Source organism: Seriola lalandi, unplaced genomic scaffold, assembly GCF_002814215.2.
Source record: "Seriola lalandi dorsalis isolate HSWRI2012SDOR001 ecotype SW California unplaced genomic scaffold, Sedor1 jcf7180002054469, whole genome shotgun sequence".
Lineage (NCBI taxonomy): Eukaryota > Metazoa > Chordata > Actinopteri > Carangiformes > Carangidae > Seriola > Seriola lalandi.
In genome coordinates this window covers 1,183,519-1,206,017 of record NW_019525022.1, presented here as the reverse complement: position 1 = coordinate 1,206,017, position 22,499 = coordinate 1,183,519, and the positions used below count along the sequence as shown (strand labels likewise).

At 40.6% G+C, this 22,499-nt stretch overlaps 1 protein-coding gene across 1 annotated transcript; it reads right to left on the bottom strand.

Moving 5' to 3' along the window:
* Positions 1-223: 223 nt before the first annotated feature.
* htr1d (5-hydroxytryptamine (serotonin) receptor 1D, G protein-coupled) lies at positions 224-22,219 on the bottom strand. Its single transcript, XM_023411477.2, has 2 exons — positions 21,632-22,219; positions 224-2,885 (listed from the first exon to the last, which is right to left on the bottom strand). Exon 2 carries the CDS (start codon positions 1,916-1,918, stop codon positions 767-769), a length of 1,152 nt encoding a protein of 383 aa, XP_023267245.1. The 5' UTR covers positions 1,919-2,885; positions 21,632-22,219; the 3' UTR covers positions 224-766.
* Positions 22,220-22,499: the final 280 nt, after the last annotated feature.

Below are 22,499 nucleotides of genomic sequence, written 5' to 3'. Positions count from 1 at the left end.
GTCGGTGGAGAATAGCATGGATACAGTAAATGTCAAACACTTGACAATCCTCCCCTCCTCAAACATGCACATATTACAGTAAGGTAACACACACACACACAAACACACACAAACACATACACACATAAACACACACACACACACACACACACACACACACACACACACACACACACACACTGCTTTCAACTATAATTGCACATATGGAGACATTTTTGCAGAATCTCTGGAGGATTTTAGTCTTTACTGTACCACAGAAACATTATATGGGAGCAGCAGCATACAGTATGACACGGAGATTTAGACGACACATATATCATGGCTTTTCATTTCCGCTGGATCGAATCCAGACGTTTTGAGTTTACCTTTTCTATACAAATACACCAGTCTTTGTTTGTTTTAAATCTTTGCTTTTGTTCAAGAAACATCTGCAGTGTCCCTGTGAAATGTAAGAGATTTAAAGTCCCCTTTATTTATCTTTTGAAGATGAGAGCCATAATCATTGGGGGTAAAGATTTTTATCTTTTAAAGCATGCATGCAGAAGTCTATAGGATGGGTATACTGTAGGTATCTTAAGAGCTATGGCACAGAGCTGTTTGATGTAAAAAAAGAAAACAGAAACATATCACACTTAGCATATGTTTACAAGATGAGACAATTAAGTGTAGAGTACTTTCACTATCTTTATTATCCATTATCTTATTCTTTGTCTCTTTCACTCCCTGCCTCCCTAGAGATGTCAGTTTTAATCCACTGCGAGGTTTTTCAGGAGCACCGTCTGAATTTGATGAGTTTTTGGAAAGCCTGTTTGAACTCGTCGTTGAACACGGTGTAGATTACAGGATTGATGAGGGAGTTCAGGTATCCCAGCCAGGTAAATATGTCAAAAAGCACTGGATCGAACCAGCACTCTTTACATATGGCCATGACGAGCGTGCCGACAAAGAATGGGAGCCAGCAGATGATGAACGCGCCCAGGATGATGCCCAAAGTCTTGGTCGCCTTCCTCTCCCGGGCTGCACACAGACGTTTCCTTTCCAGCACGCTGTCTGCCAGCTTCACTTTCACACTGTTCATGAACAGAGGCGATCCTCCTCCTCCTCCTCCTCCTCCTCCTACTCCACCAGAGTGTAGGTGTGCTTCCTGGTTGGAGGCGGAATTAAGGGAACAGAGAGAGGAGCCTGCAGAGGTCTGGATGAGCTGTGCCGTAGTGAAACGTTTCCCCGAAGACGACGGTGTCTTAAGGATGCGGGAGCGAGCAGCAACATAGATCCGTCCGTAGAGGATGATGAGAAGCACTGTGGGAACGTAGAAGGCGCCAAAGGTGGAGTATAGGGTATAAGAGATCTGATCTGTATTCACCATGCACTCTGTCAGCTCCTCGTGGGCTTTGGCCTGCCGCCAGAAAAGTGGAGGGATGGAAATCGATATCGAGATCACCCACACCACGCCGACCATGATCCCCGCCCGGCGCATGGTGCGGCGTTTTGAGTACTCTAGAGCGTCTGTGATGGCCCAGTATCGGTCCAGCGCGATCACACAAAGGTGCAAGATGGAGGCCGTGCAGAAGGTGATATCAGACGACAGCCAGATGTCACAGACAATCTGCCCCAGCGACCAGGTCTTGCTGACGGTGTAGACGATGCTAATTGGCATGACTAAAATAGAAACCAGCAGGTCTGTGACGGCCAGTGAGCCGATCAGGAAGTTGGCGGGCGTGTGGAGCTTCCTGGTCAGAAAGATTGTGGCGATGACGAAGGCGTTGGAGAGCACGGTAGTCAAGGTGACGATAGCTAACAGCGCAGACAGGGAGACCTGCAGGCCGAGGAGCGTGGCTTCGCTCCATGGTGGAGCGGTAGTGGTGTTAGGGATCTCTGTGAAGTTGCCAGTGAAGTAGTCCAGTGAGTTATTATCCATCTCGCCCCGGCTCCTTTTAAAACCTTATTTCTGGAAGGTTTAGCTCAGCGTCATCATTATAATCGAAAACCATTCACAGATCAGTTCAGGCATGGCACTGTAGAGGGCCGGACTCTGGCGTGCCACTGTTGGTTTCGGCTATAGAAGAAGCACTGAAGGTTTCTCCTTTCAGTAACTAAGACAACATTTCCCTATATTTCCCCATCCTGTGTATTACAATGTGATGTTAAATCAACTTTTAGCAAACAATTCACAGTTCACGACTGATCCTCCTATAATTGAAGCCGACTAATTTGTCCATTTTGCTTCTCTGGTATTGATTCGCCTCACTGGTGTAGCTGCAGGAGAGACAAATCCTAATTTGTATTCGGCTCCCGTCAAACAGCCACTTCTTGTGTCTCTTCCCAGTGCTCTTATCTCATCTCCAACCAGCAGCCAGCCGGCAACAACACCTTCAGACCGAGCGTTCCTATCTATCAAATGCTTTAACAGGCTCCTCCTTTTCAATAACGCTAAGCGGGGAGCTGCATGTAGGAAGATGATGACGACAGATACACAGGTTTGCTTGTTGTCTGTCTTATCTATTCTGAAGTCCACGTGAAGCCTTCTAAATTGAGGTTTCTATTGAAACTTGGCCGTGTCTCGTGTCTTTGATGATATTGGAAAGCCAGAACATTACAGTTACATGATTGACATCAAAACCAGATGAGGGAATATTCTAGTCATCCAGGCTGCTTGGAGATAATTGTTGGATATCCATGTGGTTTTGGCAGGCATATAGAAATTTGCACTAAAGTGCCATGATCAGCAAAGCTTTTTTTCCTCAGGTTCCCAGTGTTAAATGCTTGTGTGTTAGCTTTTCCTCTTCGCAGCGTTGTCTGTCAGATGAACTTTCAGTTGCAGCGTTCTCACAGATAAGAAGGTTTTTGTCTGACGTTCACGCAGCTTCCTCTGCAGCAGTTTCATCCTGCGAGGGACAAAATGAGAGAGAAGAATAGGAGGAAGATTAGTTATATTCGTCTTTCCCCCTCCCCCATATTCTGCATATGCATACACACACACACACAAACCACCTACATGACAAAGCACGCACATTAGGAGCCATAAATGCACATGAACAACCTGTAAACTCAACCTGGACCTGTATATGGAGCATTGCGACTTAATACATGGACTTTCCGCCCACACACCTTCTGTCATTGTGTTGATTTATTCCATTTGTTGTAAGTCAGGCAAATATAAAGACACTTTATCAAAGTTAAGACCAGTTTGCTTCGCTTTTAAACACTATATGAAACTATTCACAACGCGGGTGGTTTACTGAGGAATCCAATGTAAATTCTTATCAATTTATATTGATAATATTCTTTCAGATTATTGTAGCATGAATTAATATTTTCTGCCATAGCACCTAATAATTCAGAACTATCTGCTGGCAGTTCATTGTAGCATCTAAATTATTTTCCAATGACAATGCTTTGCTAAAAATTTTTATAAATTTAGGGCGTCCTGGGTCCCATAGTGGTTAAGTTGCTGACCATGTAATTGCAACATCACTGGCTTGAAACCAGTTTGGTTGTATGTCATTTCCTATCTTTTAGGTAACATAAAAATGTCTCCTCCAAAAAATAAAAAATCGCTAAAAATGCACAATAGGCTCAGATGTTGCCCACCTCTGTCTGACTGCCTCAGGATGTTTTTTTGGATTTATATTAAATATTCAAAAAAAAAAAAGACCAATTTTAATGATGTTTCAAAGCAAATATCATTAACAACTGCAACTTTCTTTCCTTACTGAGGCCCCAGATAAACTTTTACTCTTGTGACATACATTATAAACTTGCTGTATGACACTTGCTTCACTGTTAATGCTGCTTGGAAAGTGGAGCACAGTGGTACAAAGAGAAACTGACCATGTTGCCTCCAGGTAAGAGTAACAAAGCTGACTTACTTTCAACTACAATAAAACAGATAGGAACTGAAATGTGGATATTATATCCCAGTGGGGATGAGGACCTCAAATGACTGCTAATCACCACAGAAGTCACCCCCCCTCCAGCTTATCATAGATATGGTTTGCTTTAATTTATTATTTAAAAGCAGTAGCATGAATGCGGACTACTCATAATTCAGAGGAAAACATGCAGTAACTTTCACATTTAATGGCTTCATTGTACCTAAAATGCGACGTTATGGCGGCTGAAAACCGCTTGTTGTTGTATCAAAACTGGCAGGAACCTGACAGAAACGATGCCCTAATCAACCTTGTGGCAAATGGAAAATGTTTTAGTTTTTGAACATTTTTATCAAATGAAACTTTTAGCATGGCATGCTTAAGTGACTGAGGTGTGAACAAGAGGGATTAGGGACAGGAATTAACAAGATTTTGTTATTGGAGCGGGGTTTGTCTACTTGTTAATTATTTTCTTGGGAATATTTTGCATTTCACACATCAACAAGCGATGAAGTGATGTTGGAATACAAAGGAGCAAAGCTGCCGAGAAACAAACAACGATGTGTGCTGCAGTAATTAAAAATGTTTGCTTTTTTTTTTCCCCACACTTAACACATCCTTCTACCGGCACATTACAAGCGTCAAGACTGATTTCTGAGTGCATGTTTGTTCCTGATACAACTCTGCAAATCACCTCCATTAACTGAAGTGTTGACTGGCAGCTGGGCTCTTGAGGGGAATTATTGTGCTTCGGCTATGACAGGAAATAGGCGTCTTAAATAGCAGGTTGTCTGTGGAGCACATTCTTTTGCAGACTCTCAGGTGAGCACGGACATTTTAATAAACCAAACTGAGTACTGATTGGTTTGGATCTTTGTGTGTTCTTTATATGCATATGCGTGTTCCCAGTGGTGATGATGTCCGGGAATCACTGAAGGAAAACTCCCCCTTTGCTCCCTTCATGGAAAAAATACATTTCATTCAATGAGTTAAAGCTTTACTATAAAAAAAAGTTTTTGTTGTCGAAATGAATGAGCATACTCAGTAATAGAAGATATACTGTAGGGGATATGGCTTGTTTATGAAAGTAGAAGTTAACAAATAGCAAATTTTAAACAACTTAGTTCCCATCAATGATGAACTGTTTGAACAGAAGGATTAAAAAAGTATATGTATTGTAATATATATATATATATATATACAATTATACCACTAGGCTCAGAGGACTGTAGACGTTTTACCAGCTGGTCAACAAGTTAAAATGTAAACCCGGGACTGAGGTGACCTGCTGTTCCCTACGTAATACGAACCAACAGAACATAAGATCTTAAAATTTAGTTACAGGAACCATTTATTGAGAGTTACCTCGCATCCTACAATATACAAGCATAGGTTTTTGCCCGTGCTTTGTCCTGCTCTGATATGAGCCTGTGCCATGACATTCACCTGGCTGAAAGGGTAGTCGATTACTGGCTGCCCTCCATCGCTGACCTGTTCATACTGTTTAACAGCGAAGAAAAGGGCATGGAGTACTGATCATACCCACCCAGGCAAACACGTGCAAAGCTGGTCTCACTGACCCCTACTGATCTGCACTGCAGCTTTTATGAATTATAATGATACTGCAAAACGGGAATAGCTCTTTTAGCTTGTGTTAGTGTCATTGGTTAGTCGTGAATATCCACTGTTGTTTCCTAAACTACAGGCATCATTGCTGTACAGTTCTGTAACCAAGTCAAACGCCTTGTTCTCCTCATGTACAAGAATTTAAAAGCAAAAGAGGTTTGTTATCAGGGATTGGAAAACTTGTTCAACTGCCTGTTTAAAAAGTGGAAGAGCCATCATGTTTGCAGTGTCTTATTTACACTATATACTAGGGGTGGACGATCTGGCCAAAAGATCAAAAAACAAACAAAAAGCAAAAAGGGGAAAAACTGTTACAATCAAATATAGTACTTCTTGTAACCAAAGACTTTAAGTCAGCTAATCACATTGATCTCAAGACAGTTTGATTTTGACATTCTGTACTTTCCTGAACACCAGGCAGAAGTTACTCCAGTACTCCAAAAAGTAAAGTACTCCAGCAATTTAGTCTTGTAGTTAAATCAAGATAAGACACAAAAAAGAGGTAAAAAAAAATAAATACTGAGTTTAAATTCCTTGTAAGAGTCACGCCCCCAAATCCCAGATCCTACATTTCCCATACTGCAACTTCATACCATCATTTCATTAGACCCTCCCTGCCTCCTAAATGCCGACACCGATCAAATGCCTAGGTTGTAGTGCAAGTTTTAAGCCAAAACTGAGACAACCCTGATGACGGCATAGTGATGGCTGGAGTGCCCTTTAATACATTGCTCTGGGTATGGAACATTTTTGTTTTGCATATACTGTAAATGCAAAGACGAAAAAGATCTCAAACAAAACAGCACATGCAGACGTATGACAGGCAGCTGATGGGTGAAACATGACACAGCATGACTCCTTTACAGTCACACTTCATTGCATCAGTGCAGAAGAGACTGATAAGCAGACTGGGTGTCTGGTAATACAGCTCAGTTATGTAGATACTGAATGCACTACACAGTAAGTAAAGTAAGAGGACTGACATGGACCTGCCCCCTTGTCCACTGTAATATGTTAATAGGTGGACACACACACACACACACGCACACACACGTATGTACAGTATCATCTTTGATAGATGGCTGAACAGCTTATCTGTTTCCACATCACACAAGTCAAGGACAAGGCTTATCTCCTAAGGGTCTGGTTTAGAGCACAATGAGATAATGAGCTTCATAATGAATGGATGGATGAGAGGAAAAGATTTTCAGTCAAGAACAGGCCTTGCCTAAATTGTTTGTGTGAAATATATTAGTGTCTACATCTGGCTTTGAAATTGAAGATCTAATACAGAAAGTTGTGGCTCAGCCCAGTGAGGTGGGATGTGAGTTTAAAAACAAGGAGGGAAAATGGGGGTACAACAAAGCAAGATCACAATAAAAACATGCACAAGACATAAAAAGTGTGAACTTGTGGGTTTGACAAGGAAAAGTATGTGCAGTATCACAGGCCTGTCCAGTCGGCTCCTTTGCATCACACCCCATTCACTACAAATCCAAGTTATTCCTTTTCAGGCTTGGGTCAAATCCAAGCAGATGCTGCAGAGTGTGCAGTGGCCTGTTTGTTGGTCCGGGTGGAACAGTACAGTACAGTACAGTACAGTAATACCCTCTGAACCCAGCAGGCCTGCAAACACCGCATGGCCCCACTGGAGATAGGCTAACTGATTTAGCTCAGAGGAGGCAGAGCCACCGCTACCTCCGCTGTCAGCTAATGTCTGGTGTTTACTCAAGCGTGCGCTATACGGTAGGTGAGCAAGGATCATGTGTGTGTGTGTGTGTGTGTGTGTGTGTGTGTGTGTGTGTGTGTGTGTGTGTGTGTGTGAGAGAGAGTGGATGGTGGTGGGGTGTGGAGCATAGGGGGGCAGTTGAAGTTTACATCAATGGTGAGAGAGAGAGAGGCTGGGGATTGATGATGGGGTAAATGGAAGAATGTTTGGATAAAGCAGGAGTCTTGGGGATGTGTTGAGTTGAAGCTTTACACAGAATCATGCTGTGAGCCGTTTTGTAATCAATTCAGCTTGAAACAAGTGTGTGATTTCCACTGGGGACTCTTCTCCACCTCACTTGTTTGAATTGTTTAAGGTTGATTTTTATACTAAAGTCTGTGAGCGTTGTCCTGTTCCTGCCACAGTCCAGAAGGTCTGAGTTTACAAATATGTTGAAATGCTCATCTGAGTTGTCTTCGGTAGTCTCATAGCCAAGCTTACTCTCCCAATGACTTTGGCTTATTTTGCTGCCAGGATGCTGTTGTTTGATTTAGCAATAAAAAAAAAATGCCTTTTTACAATCTAGTTTGCTTAGTGCCATACAAATAATGAATTATACATTGGTTGGCTGCATCATGTTCAGGAAATGAAACTATAAAATATAGATTGGTAGGAATGTTTGAACAGTCAACATGACTTCAGCCTAAAAGTTAAAGTGTATACAATCAACACAGACAGCAGGGAGACTGAGGCCATGCCTATAAAGTCAGATTCCCCAACAGAAAGAGCAGCACAGCCATGCGGAATAATGGAAATGCATTTCATGAATGACTGGCATGTACTATATGAAGTGTAACATGCTGGCATGTCATGCTGCAGTTCAGGAAATAGCAAACAGAATCACATTATTTCTCGAGGGCTCAAGGGTTTATCATATCTCCGCTGTTCGCTGGGAGCGGGGAGCGTAGGTGTTTCTCTCAGGCTGTGTAGGCTGCAAGTGTGCAGGAGCTCGCACATGTACAATCACACATACAGTACATGCACCATTTTCACCAGGCTCCAACCATCCGCCTACACACACACACACACACACACACACACACACACACATAAATGCAAGGAGAGACGAACGTAAAATACCAAACAATTAATCCTCACAGGAACTGGCACAGCAGGACAGTGAAGGGGCTTCACGGGTTCGTGTTGATTTATGGTGATACGCGTGCTAACAAATTGACTGCAGAGAGGGTGTACGGCAGTGAAGCTAACCAGTGACAGTGGTCTGTTCAAACCTCAAGACTCATTATAGAGCCTGAAAAGGATGATCTCAGCTCTTCTATACGCCGATAGGAAGGGAACAGATAATTTAGCCTCTTAGCAGGAAAATGACGATTTCTCTGCTAATGAAAAAGAGAGTTTAAGAAGAGAGAGGGTTTGAGAAATGTATTACAGTTACAACAGGTTACATAGCAGGATGTTCAAATGAGTTCAAATGCAGCTTCCAACAACTTTAACAACAAACCAAAGCCTCCCACTGTAGAGACAACCTTCCCACTGATGTTTTTTTTTTTTACACTACACTCCTCACACTCACCGTATGTACATGACCCTCAGAAAGTGGAACAGATCCAGTGTAAATCTAGGACACCTGAGAGGCCCTTTATCGAGAGTGGGCCTACGATGAGCTGATGCAGAGATTATCCGTCACAGCCGGCTATATGTGCAATGTGTGTTCGGAGGAGAGAGGAGACAGAGAGAAAGGGACAGGACACTTGGGGATCTGGTTTAAATCTGGGGTGATGATAGAAGAGCTGGTGATTAGAACATTGTTAGTGCTAAATATGTTTTAACAAAACAGAAGATAAATTCTAGGTTGTCTTTTGCAGGATCACAGAAGTTCACGCAAAATCAACCAATCTGTTCAATTTCTTTCCAAACCTGGAAACCCAAGAAATTCTTTTTTTTTTAAAGAAATGAACTATTTGTTGAACATTGCTGCCATTTCCCACATAAAATTATCCAACTTCCACCCCCAAATAGATGAAACCTCCCCTTTCACAAACCAAATTCCCTCCAAACAAAGCTTTCTATCCTAAATTGAAAAATCACAAGTAGATTATAACTTACCCTGGTAATTATACCTTAAATTCACCATTTCATTGCAGTAGCACACAAGCTGCGATTAATCACAGCCATGAAGAACACTGAACTTCCCGGCTAGTTACAGTAGCTGCACAGACTACCACTCGTTTACATAATAAAACTTTGTATTAAACTTGAAATAATTACTTACTGAGAAGTGTTTCACAACTTTGCTTCCACATTTTTTCCCAATGACTTGAAATTCTTAATCTAGCTAGTGCTAGTTATTGCAAGATATATACAAGAAATGCAACTCAAATCGCGAGAGCTCCCCCCATTAATCCTGTTTACACAACTGAAGTTATTATCCATTCCAAATGGCATGAAATATACCACTTCAAATAAATCCCTTCACGTGTTGTTCATCGCAATCACAAGCGTGTTTGTCATACGTAAAAACGCTATATTGTAGACAGCTACTGAAGCATTTTTATTTGAAGACACAGACTGAAGACTGTTGAGAACAGGCCGTCCTGAGGGACGTCAGAGATGCTGAGTGGAGACAGACTTCAGAATATCCCTGTGTGATCTGATGTGTCTGCTGAGTCTTCACACTGTCAAGTCTGTCTCTTACAGCAAACACACTGTGGGCAAATGTGTTTTGAGCAGCTACATTAACAGAACAGAACAGAACAGAAGACGAGCAACTTGTGTTCTTTGTAAATACAAATATGCTTTCTCTTCATAATGCCTGGGACCAGCTGGAACACTACATACATACCAAGTTGTGAGTCTGTGTTATTTAAATATTACTGTTGGGTTACTGGATCAAAACTGCCCCTTGTCTTGGGTGGTTTTGATCCCCGCTGGATACATTTTTAACCCAGTGATTTTTATATGACATATGCACATGCAAACAAATTACGTCCCATTAATGCATTCACCAAGTTTTGTTTTCAAAATTTTGTTGAGTTTCCTGCAAATCCCTTGTACACGTGTATGTCATTTGAATCCAGGAATGGCAGAGAGGAAACAATTGAGTGTAAATATATTAAATTATTATATAATATATATTATTACCTTAAAGATGTGAAATACAAGCTCTGTCCTACTGCCATAATTGTGCTGCATTAGAATTTGTCAAAAAAAAAAAAAATCTAATGGACAAAATAGATACTGTTCATTTAACACCTCTTTCTTACAGTAGATAGCACATTCAACCCATATTCAACCCCGCAAATGAGACTGCTGTCACTCATGTAAGATTGTAGTTTCATGTGCATCACTGCTGAGCCACAGAATTACACATTTACATACTGTACACTTACACTACATAAAATAAGCTTCCCCTCTCGTGCAGTCTCTGTGTGCCTCTTCCTCTCACTGTCACTTACTTTCTCTGACCTGTTGTTTTTGTGGATTAAATGTGGTGTAAGTGTCAGGAACATTAAACAAAGTTACCATCCCTGAATCCCTGGCCGAATTATTGCGCGGCGATAAAAACAAAAAACGGTGACCTAGTCTTTTAGCCAGTGACTGAAATAAAATTATAAAAATCTAAACCACCAAAAATTTTGTCAAACACAGCGGAGAAAAGAGTGTGCTGTGGATGCCATGCCATGATGGAAAGACTGAGGAGAATGTAGTTATGACCAACAACATCAATAAAACAAAATTTGATATATTAAGTGAGGAAGCCCTGCTGTTAGCATTCATATCAATGTTTGGTGACAAACAGGAGCGCTTTTATCTTTATCCTGTGTGTTTGAGTGTGTGTATGAGTCATAAAAGCGAAGGGGCAGAGGTTGGAAAACAATGATGCATCCGGGAGACAACAACGGATGTTTGAGGAGAGCGCTGAAGAGGATAACCTGAAACCCTATTAGAGGCTCAGTTTGTATTGACACAGAGTTATGATACAAACATTGAGATCAGTAATGACGGTAGCACATGACTAAAGATAAGTGTACAGTGCTTAAGATAGGGAATAAAAATGAACATATCGGGGGAAGCAAAGAAATATTAAAGAAAGCACAGCTGAATATTAAAGCCAGTTCAGATGTGTTAGAACCTGCAGTTCCTCATAATAAAAAAAAGATCCCCTCTCAACAGATTAAGGTTTAAGGTGGTACTCCAGTGTTTCAGTATTGCATGAGGTTTGAGGACTTGTCACAGACAGATTCTTTTTTAAACATATTAGTACAACTACAAAAATTATCATCCTACATTTCCCATAACACGACAGCCAGCATGTTTTGGTTACACCTACCCTGCCTTGCACTTTCAAATTTCACACCCCCTGTCTGAAAATGCTGCTTTTCTCTTATAAATTTCTCTTAGACCAAAAAACCCGAGGACATCTTGAGGAGGTATTTTCTCAGATTTAATAAACACTCCCTTCAAAGCCACAGAGGATGCAATACAACTGTTTCCACAGGCGAACAGTAGGGTAGTGCTCTTCATGACTTTTCACTTTCCTCTTAAAAGGGGATGTAGTTAGTTTCAGGTGAGCTTGGTTGCAACAGTTGTCATTACAGACCTTCCGACCATAAAATCAGTTTGAAGGCCATATCTATGTAAGTGTAATGTATTCACTTGAGAAAATCTTTTTAAAGAAAACATTTCTCAGAATTCTGAGATAATAATCTGGTTAATTTAGAAAAAAGCCAAGCAGATTTTTTTTTTTTTTTTTTTTTTTTTTAAGAAAACATTTCTCAGAATTCTTTTTTTCCTTCTTCACCAGCACAGATTGGTCTCAGCAGAGATGTTCACTGGGCTGATTAGATCTTGTGCACAAGACCTTATCACATTGTTTTGTGCCAAGAACACAAGCCTGTGTGTTTTTGTGTACAGTAGACATGATGGTTAACACTTGTCAAACGATTAAAACTAAGTGTCAAGCCAACATTTCCTGACATCAGAAGGTCATTAGTTAACAGTTGCTTCCTGTTTGCTATATAAACACCAAAACTGAACTTGAAGAATTCAGAAATGTAAATAGCAATATTAGAGGATCTTTCATATAAAAGTCAGTTTAGAGACATGGTTTAAAAGGGCTTAAAGATGTATGATGGACTAAATTAATTATTATGATCTTGCTCTTGATTGTGATTTTAAATGTCTTCTGGGCTCTTTGAAATGACCTTGTGTTTAAAACCTGCTATAGAAATAAACTTCTTTTCAACATGAAAATAGATTCAAATCAACTATTTTCATGGGAAAAGAGTTAACTTGCTTAGTTGATTTCATGAAAAAAAGTATAATCTGGCTTATTATAAGTTGAGGTAAAAAGTTTACTTTTGTTGTTTCTTTAACCAGTTTAAAAAAGGCAATAAAAGTTGTGACTTTCATGGCGATGGTGAATTGATTTTATTGTCAATTACAGTAAGCAAGATGGATCTGTATAGCATTGCAGAACCCTGAGAAAATATATTCAAGTCCAATTTGTTAGTTAAAAAGACCAGAAACTCTGACATCTTGACTTTAAATTTGGAAGAAGTGTTGAACAAAATAAGAATCCAGTTTCTGACAGAAAGATGGGCCTGTCAATTAACACACTGAACTACTCTCAAAAATGACAGTGAGGCGCTAACAACTCTGTGTTCAAAGTGTTGGCTTGAATCTAACTCTAGAAAAGATGCTGGAATCTTTGAATCTTTATATGCTAAATATGCTAATTATTAATTAAATTAATTAAAACAGAGAGAGAGAGAGAGAGAGAGAGACAAAAATCCTAACAAATTTCAAAAAACCCACTCCACCCACTCCATTCAGCCTTACCTGCACTACATCTTTAAACACACCAGTGTGCACAGTTAAACACCATCATTCAGGAGAAAGCCATTTAGTTAGACAGCCTTTAAACCTCCTTTGAACCTCACTGACGCAGGATGAAAGTGGAGAGAAATGGATTCAGGTTCTCCATCATCATTACAGCTTCATTTGACATTATAAGCCTGTTTTGTTGCTCAAACACTGTACCTGTTTTGCAACTGCCAACATTTGTAGTGTAGCGCAGTCACTTGTTTAAAAGGGCTATAATTGCATGTGCTCCACCTTCATGAACATCTTGTTTTTGCTGACCTCCTGTGGTTTAATTTCTCACCTCGCTGCAGTGATGTACAGGTGTGCTCCAAGAGTCTGTGACATCACTGCTGGGTGTGGTTACAGGTACAGCAAAGCACACCTCTGCCCACACCCAGCATGAAAACAGGCTTGAAACTGAGCGGCAACACATGTAAAAACACATGCATACACACACTCTTCAAATAAAAAACAAAAACAGCATTTCATAATTCTCCTTTCTGACTTCTGATTTTAAACCCGGTAGTGGCAGCGGGTGTTAACCGGAGGAATAGTTGGGTGTCATCGACATGGCAGTGAAATGAAACATTAAGATTCATGTCGCTATTTGTAAGTGTGGAAAGTGAGCCCTGCAGCACTGTGCGTGTTCTGAGGAAGATCTGAGCTGATAAGAGATTGTTCTCCAGCTACATCAGCGCAGAGTGGTCTCAGCAGACACGCTCACTGTGGGCTGATTAGATCTTGTGTTGCATGCACTGCTATAGTGCACAGGAACTAATCACATTGTACGGTTTGTGCCAAGAACATACACTTCTGCGTTTTCGTATAAAGTAAGCGCGGTCAGATTAAGAATTAAGCCAATGTTTACTGATATCAGAAGGTCATCAGTGCCATGTGCTTCACATACATTGGGCCTTATGCAGGAACCTTTTTGTATTCTTACCCTAAATCTGTCCCTTTTTTTTCCTGTGAGGTTTAGGAGTGTTCAAAGATTCACCAAATTTGCTCCATGAATCATGAATTGCTCGCTTCGGCCAATAAGAGCCACCTATTCACGAGGAGCTGTGCGTTCATGAGACTGGATCATTCGCATAATTGATTTTTGCTATCAGTTTGTGGGGAAGTTTCATTCACAAAAAAGTTTCCACTTTCACACCGTGAAGTTTCATGTCCTTATGCTTCATGTCAGTTTAACTACCAGATATTAATAGTACAGCTGTTAATGATGTGTCATCAGAGCGGCACTATCCTGTGACAGACATAAAGAGGGAATGATTTACCCAGCAGGTCGCAGGGAGTCACTACAGTAACACTAAGTTAAACACTAAAAGACGTCTTATTGGTGAATGCAAGGAAATTACTTAAATCACTCGTACGTGCCACTTAAGAATGAATCTGTTTGTACGAGTGGTTCTTCTCTAGTTTAGTCTATGTGTCAGTGCGCGATAACAAATTCAAAATCTATGTCTGCTTATGTTACAGCATTGCTATATTTCATAATATATAAGTAAGCATTATCCTACAAAAAAAAACATTTTTCTTCACCAACTGCGGCAGCACAGACAAAACACTTACTAATACTTAATGAAAATCTGTAAGATAGCACAAGAGTTATTAGTGCTGGAACTAAAATGTTTTCAATAATAATAATGTTCTATAATTTTCAATAATTTTTTCAAACATTTTCTTAACCTGTCTCCTTTAAATGAAAATTTAGATCAAAAACTCTAATAATGTTTGATCTTTTCCACTCTGCCTCATACAGTAGACAGACTGTGCTACAGTACACACACACTGTAGTGTTGTGGTATTTTCCCCTTCTCCGACATTTCTCTCACTCTCAGTCAACAAATTACAGTGTCTTGGTCAATGTGATAGCGCTACCCCCCTCAGTTGCCTTCAGGTAATGGAAACAAGCATCTTTCAATCTTGAAATATTGACCGCTAATGGCCTGAGTGGCAGAGCTACTGCCGTGAGAGTGGGGAGTACAGGTTTATGTATGGATTCTGCTGATCCCTGCTGTCATCTCAGCGGAGAGTGACACGTTGTCATGATTTATAATTACGGTATTCATCTGGAGGGCCCATTCTTTAGATTCAGCGCTAATTATATGGGCAGACTGACTGTAGATTAGTCAGAGGCAGAGGGGTACGGCGTGAAATGCAACAAAAATCGGATAGAAAAAACAAAAGGGTTAAATCATCCTGAATAGAAACAACACATGGATTGCACTCTCTGCTGAAAAAATGGCATAAAAAATTGATGATGAAGAAAGGGAGAGAGAGAGAGAGAGAGAGAGAGAGAGAGAGAGAGAAAGAATGAATGTCAGAGGAATTTTGCATTGTGGGTGAAAAACTGCTTTCTCACACTGAGTCCAATCCCTTGTGAATAATCCTGGCTGTAAATCCAATGGGATTACCACTGATACAGTCTCAATTTTCTGGATTCCTTTAATTCCAGTGTAAAGAGGAAAACTCAGCAGCACAAAGAGTGACAGGAGGATTTGATGTCATAAGCGAAGTATACTATGAATTGGAGACTGGGGAGGTTGAACTACTGTGCGTAAAAAGCAACATGTGCATTTGTGTCAATGTTCCTCTGGTATATAGAACCAGCTGTGTTATTGTGTCAAATTGAGTCAAAGATGAATGTAAACGTTAGGGGTACAGACGTAAAGGAAATTTGTTGTGTAGTGTTGAGGCCTGGGAGTTTGACGTTTCTGCATAAGTTCTTACAACTGCACTTTTCTTGCCAGCGGTCTTTGATTTCTAAACTTGCCGAAAAGGGGAAATCACAGCCATTGATGATACAAGTCCGGCTCATCAGCCCTTTAAGAACTTTAATGATGATATAACGATGCAGACTCTGTTGGGTAAAATGTGTGTTATTATCAAGATAATTTCAGTCTGCAACGGCGAGTTTTCTTTTAACACCTCAGCACCGGATTGTGGCTGATTGGGCTGTTTTTCTCAACCTTTTTTTTTTTTTTTTTCTTCACCCATTTTCTTTTCTCCCCAACACTGCGACGCGATGCTCTGATTAATTACTGTGAAGTGAACATATGACGTGACAGCTCTATCAATCATCTGCTATGGTCAATCCAACAGATACCTAGGTATCTAATCTCATTATCTCCTCAGTGGAATTATCACATGATGTTTCACAAATTCAATACGTGGCCTTTTTTCTGTGTTGTGTTTTCCCCTGATGTTGTGTCTACACAGAAAGCATTTCAGCCACATCTTTCAGAGGTCTGTTTCACATACACTCCTGTTGTGATCGATTCAGCTGTCTACATGGGGGAAACTTATGGCTTGTGTTTTACTTGTAGTATATTTTTACACTTTAATTTGAAGTATTTTCTTCCGTTCTGTGTAACTGCCGTGATTGTGTTTTGGGCTCTGAGCATTGTCAAAATGCAGGTGACACACAATCAATACTGTGCGTTGACACAAATGGAGCACTGAAGAAGCTCTGCCAACGTGCTGCTCATGCTACGCCTTGTAAATCGTAATAAATCTAATGTATTTCATATAATGGTAATGATTTCTTCTGACATTAGAAGAGGCACTCTTCCTTTGCAGAGCGCCTACACTACAAATCTGTAGGAAAGCTTGATTGTTGTCGCTTGCATTCCCGGGCTTGAGGGTTAGAGCTCGACTTGTATGAATCTCCCATTATGAAGGGAATCTGTATCTTGATATCAGCAGCTTCTCTTGGATAACTCAGACACCAGCCAATACTCTGACACTACCATCTGCATATTTCCATTCCCAATATTGTTGCCATGAATCCCGGTAGGGTTGGGAAATGAGCAGATCTTTTGATCATTCTTGGCACACAGTTTAAATTTGCCCATGTAGAGGTGGCGGCTGATAGTGGCTACACTCATATTTTCATGATACTCTTTGCAGAACAGCAGTTGGGTATATATTGCCCTTGACGAATGATTGGTTTTGAGGCTTGATTAATAGATGTCTTGAATTGTTGATGAATGCTTAACAGGATGCACTGGCTATCCTTTAATTGCTCCATGCAGTTCTCAGATCCGTGCGTTCGGTCTTCAAGTCTTGGTTTTTAGGTCTAAATTTGCAGATTTTTTTTCCACACTGCAATCTGAGCTCTACTGGTGTTTGTGACACACATGTCCAGCTCAGAGAAAGAAGTAGATTATTGGTCAATAGCAGTCCTGTTCCACTTGTGTTAGATTTTTATGATCAATACTGTTCTGCTTTATGGTAGGAAGTCAGAGTGAAAGCCTGATATCAGCAACTTTTTCATTTGCACTGCTGTTATTGGTTCATTAGATCCTTAGGTTTTTTTTGCAGATCACATCAGACCTCTGGTGTGTCTCTGGCTTGTTGTTGGTTGTCTGATTGTGCCTGTTCTGGATGCTCTCCGCTCTATCACATGGTGATGAATTGCTGTTATGATATGATGTTTATTTCCCCTGTTTGGTCTTCCAGTACGGTTCAGTTTCAGCCTTTGATGCTCCATCTTACTAACTTTGCATGTTTACTTTACGTTGGCTTGTTTACTTGATCTTGCTCTTATTCGAAGACACTATGACTTGCCACGTTTATCTGTTCGCCTTGTGTTTTATTTCTGCTGTGGCATATTAACACATCAGTTTCAGTTATAGCAGTAGTATGAATAATAAGTAATGCTGTTCTGAGACCTGCTGTCACACTGTCTGACTGCTTCTCACTTGGAAATCCTGTTTGGCTGACAGTAGTTAGGTCTCACTCATGTCAGTCTTCGGGCCAATTAATGAGTATGGTGTCAGTGTTCATCTCATCTTCTTCATCGCACTTCCAGTATCTCCTGGTCATTATTCTAATATTGACATTTCTGTGGTAGTGAAGCAATCACCACATGATTATAGCTTTCTCTGATACTACAAAGAGTTGTGGCAAAGACATGTATTCACACAGGGTGTTTTTACAGCTGAATGGTAAAGTCTTCTTCACAGACGCTGCCCTGCCATCTGCTCAGCTGTAATTCTGCTACTCAGCTAACTCACGTGCTTCACGGTATATTAAACAGTGGACTCAGTCTGCAGGACAAACAATGCAATGAAGAACACACAGATAAATTGCCTCAAGTGTTTTTGTGTGTTTGCTGTATTATGTCTTGTAATAAAAGAGGGATTTTGGAGCGACACGGTTTACGTTAAGTAGTAACAAATGCTAAAATTGTGGAACAAAGCTGTAACTCAACTGTCCTACATACATCTGCTTCTTGTTTTCTCGGTTTCAGCTCAGCCCTGCAACTCAGTTACCTCCAGGTCTTGAGATACATTTAACTATTGTCATGCATTGCCAGACTGGTGCAAACATGCAATGCATTACACAGTGAGTGATATACACATCTGTGGTACTGCCAGTGAATTACAATGAAAGAGCTGTGAGGAATGTGCGCTGCTGTACTGTATGTGTCTCATCAGGAGCCTCTATGTTGAGCGTTATATCTATGATGTACATCAGGATAGTTTGCTAAGCCTTGTCCCCCGTGAGCTACATGTCAAGCTTTCTGTTCTCGCATGATGCAGTTTACATTAATAACAGCGGCAGATTAACTATTTGAATATCTTTGTAATTTTTGAAACAGCTGGCTCTTGATTTAAGGGAAAAGTGGACAAAAGCAGACTTAGAATTTTGTAATGCATTTTGCCATCTGAAATAACCACTGGTGCTAGAAGATTTTATTAACTTTAGCTAGCTAGCTAATTAAGCTAATGTTAGCTCCATGAGATGGTTGACTTTTTTGTTTCAAACTGGCACATTTTGATTAGAGAACCCAGTGACGAGGTCTCAGATATGCACTGGATGTCTGCATACGACACTGTGCCAACTGACTGAAGTTAGCTGCATGGCCCAGGCAAAAATTCAGCATCTTCACCTGAAGTGTTGTATGATAATTTGGAAAAATGTACAAAAGTTGAACATTGAAAAAAGGCTTTTAGGATGTAACTAATTAGGTTGGCAATTTAAACACTATCTCAGATGAGTTTGGCTGAGGCAGCAGCAGTGTCAACTTCCCCAAAACCCAGAAGAGCAGGACACAGCGGCTAAAAGTAGTATAACCTCTAGTTAAGCATTCTCTCTTTTTTAATCATAACCTCACAAATAATAAATACTCCTTGGCCTTGGACATAATTCTTAGCATTTACTATAAATCCAGCTTCACAACTGTAGAAAGTAAGCTTGTTAGCATTGCTAACTAGATGCTAACATTTGCATCTGATGTTGGAGCAAAGAAACACACTGTTTAATCCAGTCTTTACACATTTGCTCTTGTATTTTAGGTTAAAAAAGACTCCACCACCCAAACTCTTTATATAACTGTTTACATATTGTTGTTTGTGGAAGAGCCTTAGCAAACAGTCAGGATGACTGGCTGTCAGTAGGTTATGCATTTGTAGTTGTATAAAAATGAAGATATTGTTTTGATATTTCAGTCTTATATACCCCTGACTCTCAGCATCACTTGTCCCTGAATGAGAATAACTCTGGGTAAGTGAGTACTAGCTTACATGGTGGCTTAAGAGAGCTGTTCTTCTATGCACATGTGGTACACTCTTGAAATCGTCAGGCATTAATTGCCTGTTCCTACATTAATTATTAAACCAGAATTTTACACTTTGCCTAATGAGCTACAAATGAATACTCTTTGTGATATACTGTCTCTCATGCCCCTAGATAAGAGGAGAATACTCCTCCATCATTGTGTAAGAAAATGATACATTCAATAATATTATAATCCAATATTACTTGTTTCTAGTTTTTATCACCATTTTCATTATTAAGTAGAGAGTAGGGATGGCATGGTATAAATAGGAGGTTCTGTCATTTTAATGGGTTGTCGATTCAGTTCTCTATCTTCAGTCACGCCCTGATAGTTAAAGTGCATGTGTGTGTGTGCATGGGCATGTGTGTGTGTGCGTGCGAGCATCTCTGAGTGTGTGTGTGTGTAGCAGGTCTGCTTAAGTGTGAGAGGATGGGGGACAAAAAGGGGGGTCAGTGTGAAAGCGAGAGAGGAAACAACACATGGAGGGACATTGTGTGCTTAGAAACACTTTTCATCAGAGCACCGTAATAGTGATTCTCTTTCATTTCGCTGAGTATCTCTCACATCAGTCAGATATACTTAAAGCAAAAATGCACCACTCTCTATGCGACGAGTGCCCGAGGTAGGTTTCTGAAAAGCTTGAGAGCACAGAGGACAGGTCTATTTTCTTCCAGCTTGAAATGGACTTAATGCTTGGACTGCTCACCTCTCCTCCTGCCAGCAGCTACTAATGTCAGAAGAAGCATCTTCTCATGTTATCGGCACATTTTTATTTCTTCTTCAGAGTAGAAATGATCACACAGAGAGGGTTATTATATATTATGAGGATTGTTGTAGTTCTTGTGCATAAACAGCCAATTAGAAGACAAGGATGACATTAAAATCCTTTGCATAGTTCCTCATTCAGCATAATATCAAACCACCACAACATAAATGTTTTTTTAATGTGTCCCACAAACATATAACCAATATCACATGTAACTCCACTCCCCTGCTCTACATTTGTTTAATGAATTCAGTTGCATATACCATAGCTGTGCTGGGTTGGACGTAAACTACTTCAATATAATGTCAGTGTCACGGTCAGTCGACTAGTGGCTTCTCTCTGAAGCACCTTGCCTACAGCAGCAGATTATTTAAGACTTATTTTGAAATTAAAACAAATTTAATCACATTTTTTAAATGCTCACCTGCTGTCAGCCTAAACCTTAAACTGTTATGTCACAGGTCTAAACAAATGTAACAAGACAAGTCAGAAAAAAGTTGCTGTAACCATGATTTTCACAAAAAATAATATGTCATCACAGTCAGTTATATTTTAGGTAACAGGTATGGCTAAGGGGCAGATATTATGAAGCTGCAATATATGGCCTGGATGAGCAGAGATGGGTGGGTTTTTTCCAGCTTCCAATCATATAATGTCCTTGTTTTGAAGCTATCATTCTCCATCTGTTTCCTCACCCTGGAAAATCAGTTTGGCACACTGGGCTCTCATGCACGTTTTATGAATTTGGTCTTAATTTTTTCCTCATATCTTTCATGTTCTAACATCCTCAAACCCGTGCAAAGCTCTTGTTATTCCCCCATAGGGACTCATACATTGTATATTTGGAGCTCAACAGCTTGTAGTGACCTTATCGTAGCCTATACTGGGTGACATCTTCATCTCTCACGGTGTCACAAAAATAGTGCTATTGATGTGACCTTATCAGGCTCTACGGCGTCTTTTGTGTATGGGATTATTTCAAGATTCTCAGGGTTTGATCTTTCTTTCTTTTTTTTTTTTTTTACCTATGATGACCGTATCTTTCTTTTTGCCAGTAGAAAGATTATCCCTCACTCTTGGCTTCATCTCGACTTGGAGTATAATCTAATCTCTTCTGCGCCCCAGGTCCGTGCGTAATGGTAACAAACAAGCACGGACCCGTGGAAAGATTAGAGAAAAAAGGTAAAGATTGTTAAACTTACCAGCTCGTTTGATGATTTTTCTTCCTATATTTCTTTGATAAAAGCGCAGTACAGCATCAGTCAGGGAATCCCGGCAGCAGAGTCCTTCATTTACGCGCGTCCAGTGCAAACAAACGAAACACAGACTGGTTACATTCAAAGGGCACCAGCGGACAGCTTCTGTAGATGTCACTGCTCCAAGTTTTTCCTCATCTTATCTTAAAGGTGAAGCGAGTGTGTCTGCACGTAAACACACTTAACTCGGTCCAGCCGGCGGTTTTCAGTATTGTCCAGCAAACTTGAGCGAGTCTTATTTATTCACTGATCTGTAGCGACTTGACAACAGCTTCTGCAAAAGAAAATTGGAAAAAAAAAATACGCGCTTTGCTCCAGAGTTCACTGACCAGAATGTGTGAAAAGTGTAAAAAAAAAAAAAAAAAAGGAAAAAAAAGAAAAAAGAAAGTGTGGTACCGGCGGAGCTTTATTTGAGGCACCGTCCAAGACGCAGCTCGCAGTGGGTTGTCACCACCAACAGTTAAACCCCCGGGGAGAGACACGGGGGCTTCCCAGTGCCGGTGCGATCTATTCCGCTCCGGGGGAGATTACAGAGACTTCAACAAGTTGCAGTCAAATCTGTCTTTCTGGGAGGTTTTCACGGGACTTGCTGCACGGCAAACCCGTCACCCGTCCCCCCACCCACCCCCTTCACACACACACACACACACACACACACACACACACACACACACACACACACACGCACGCACAGTGTGACAGAAATTACCCACTGCAGCCACAGGCGTGTGTCTCCAAGTAATTCAGTGGATTTCTTTGATTTCTTTGACAGTCTGCCCCGTTATTTTGACACTATGCAGGACAGAGGTTCTCA

Bases quoted from the DNA above. Each gene is read 5' to 3' on its own strand.
- htr1d (XM_023411477.2), bottom strand. From the start codon at position 1,918: ATGGATAATAACTCACTGGACTACTTCACTGGCAACTTCACAGAGATC.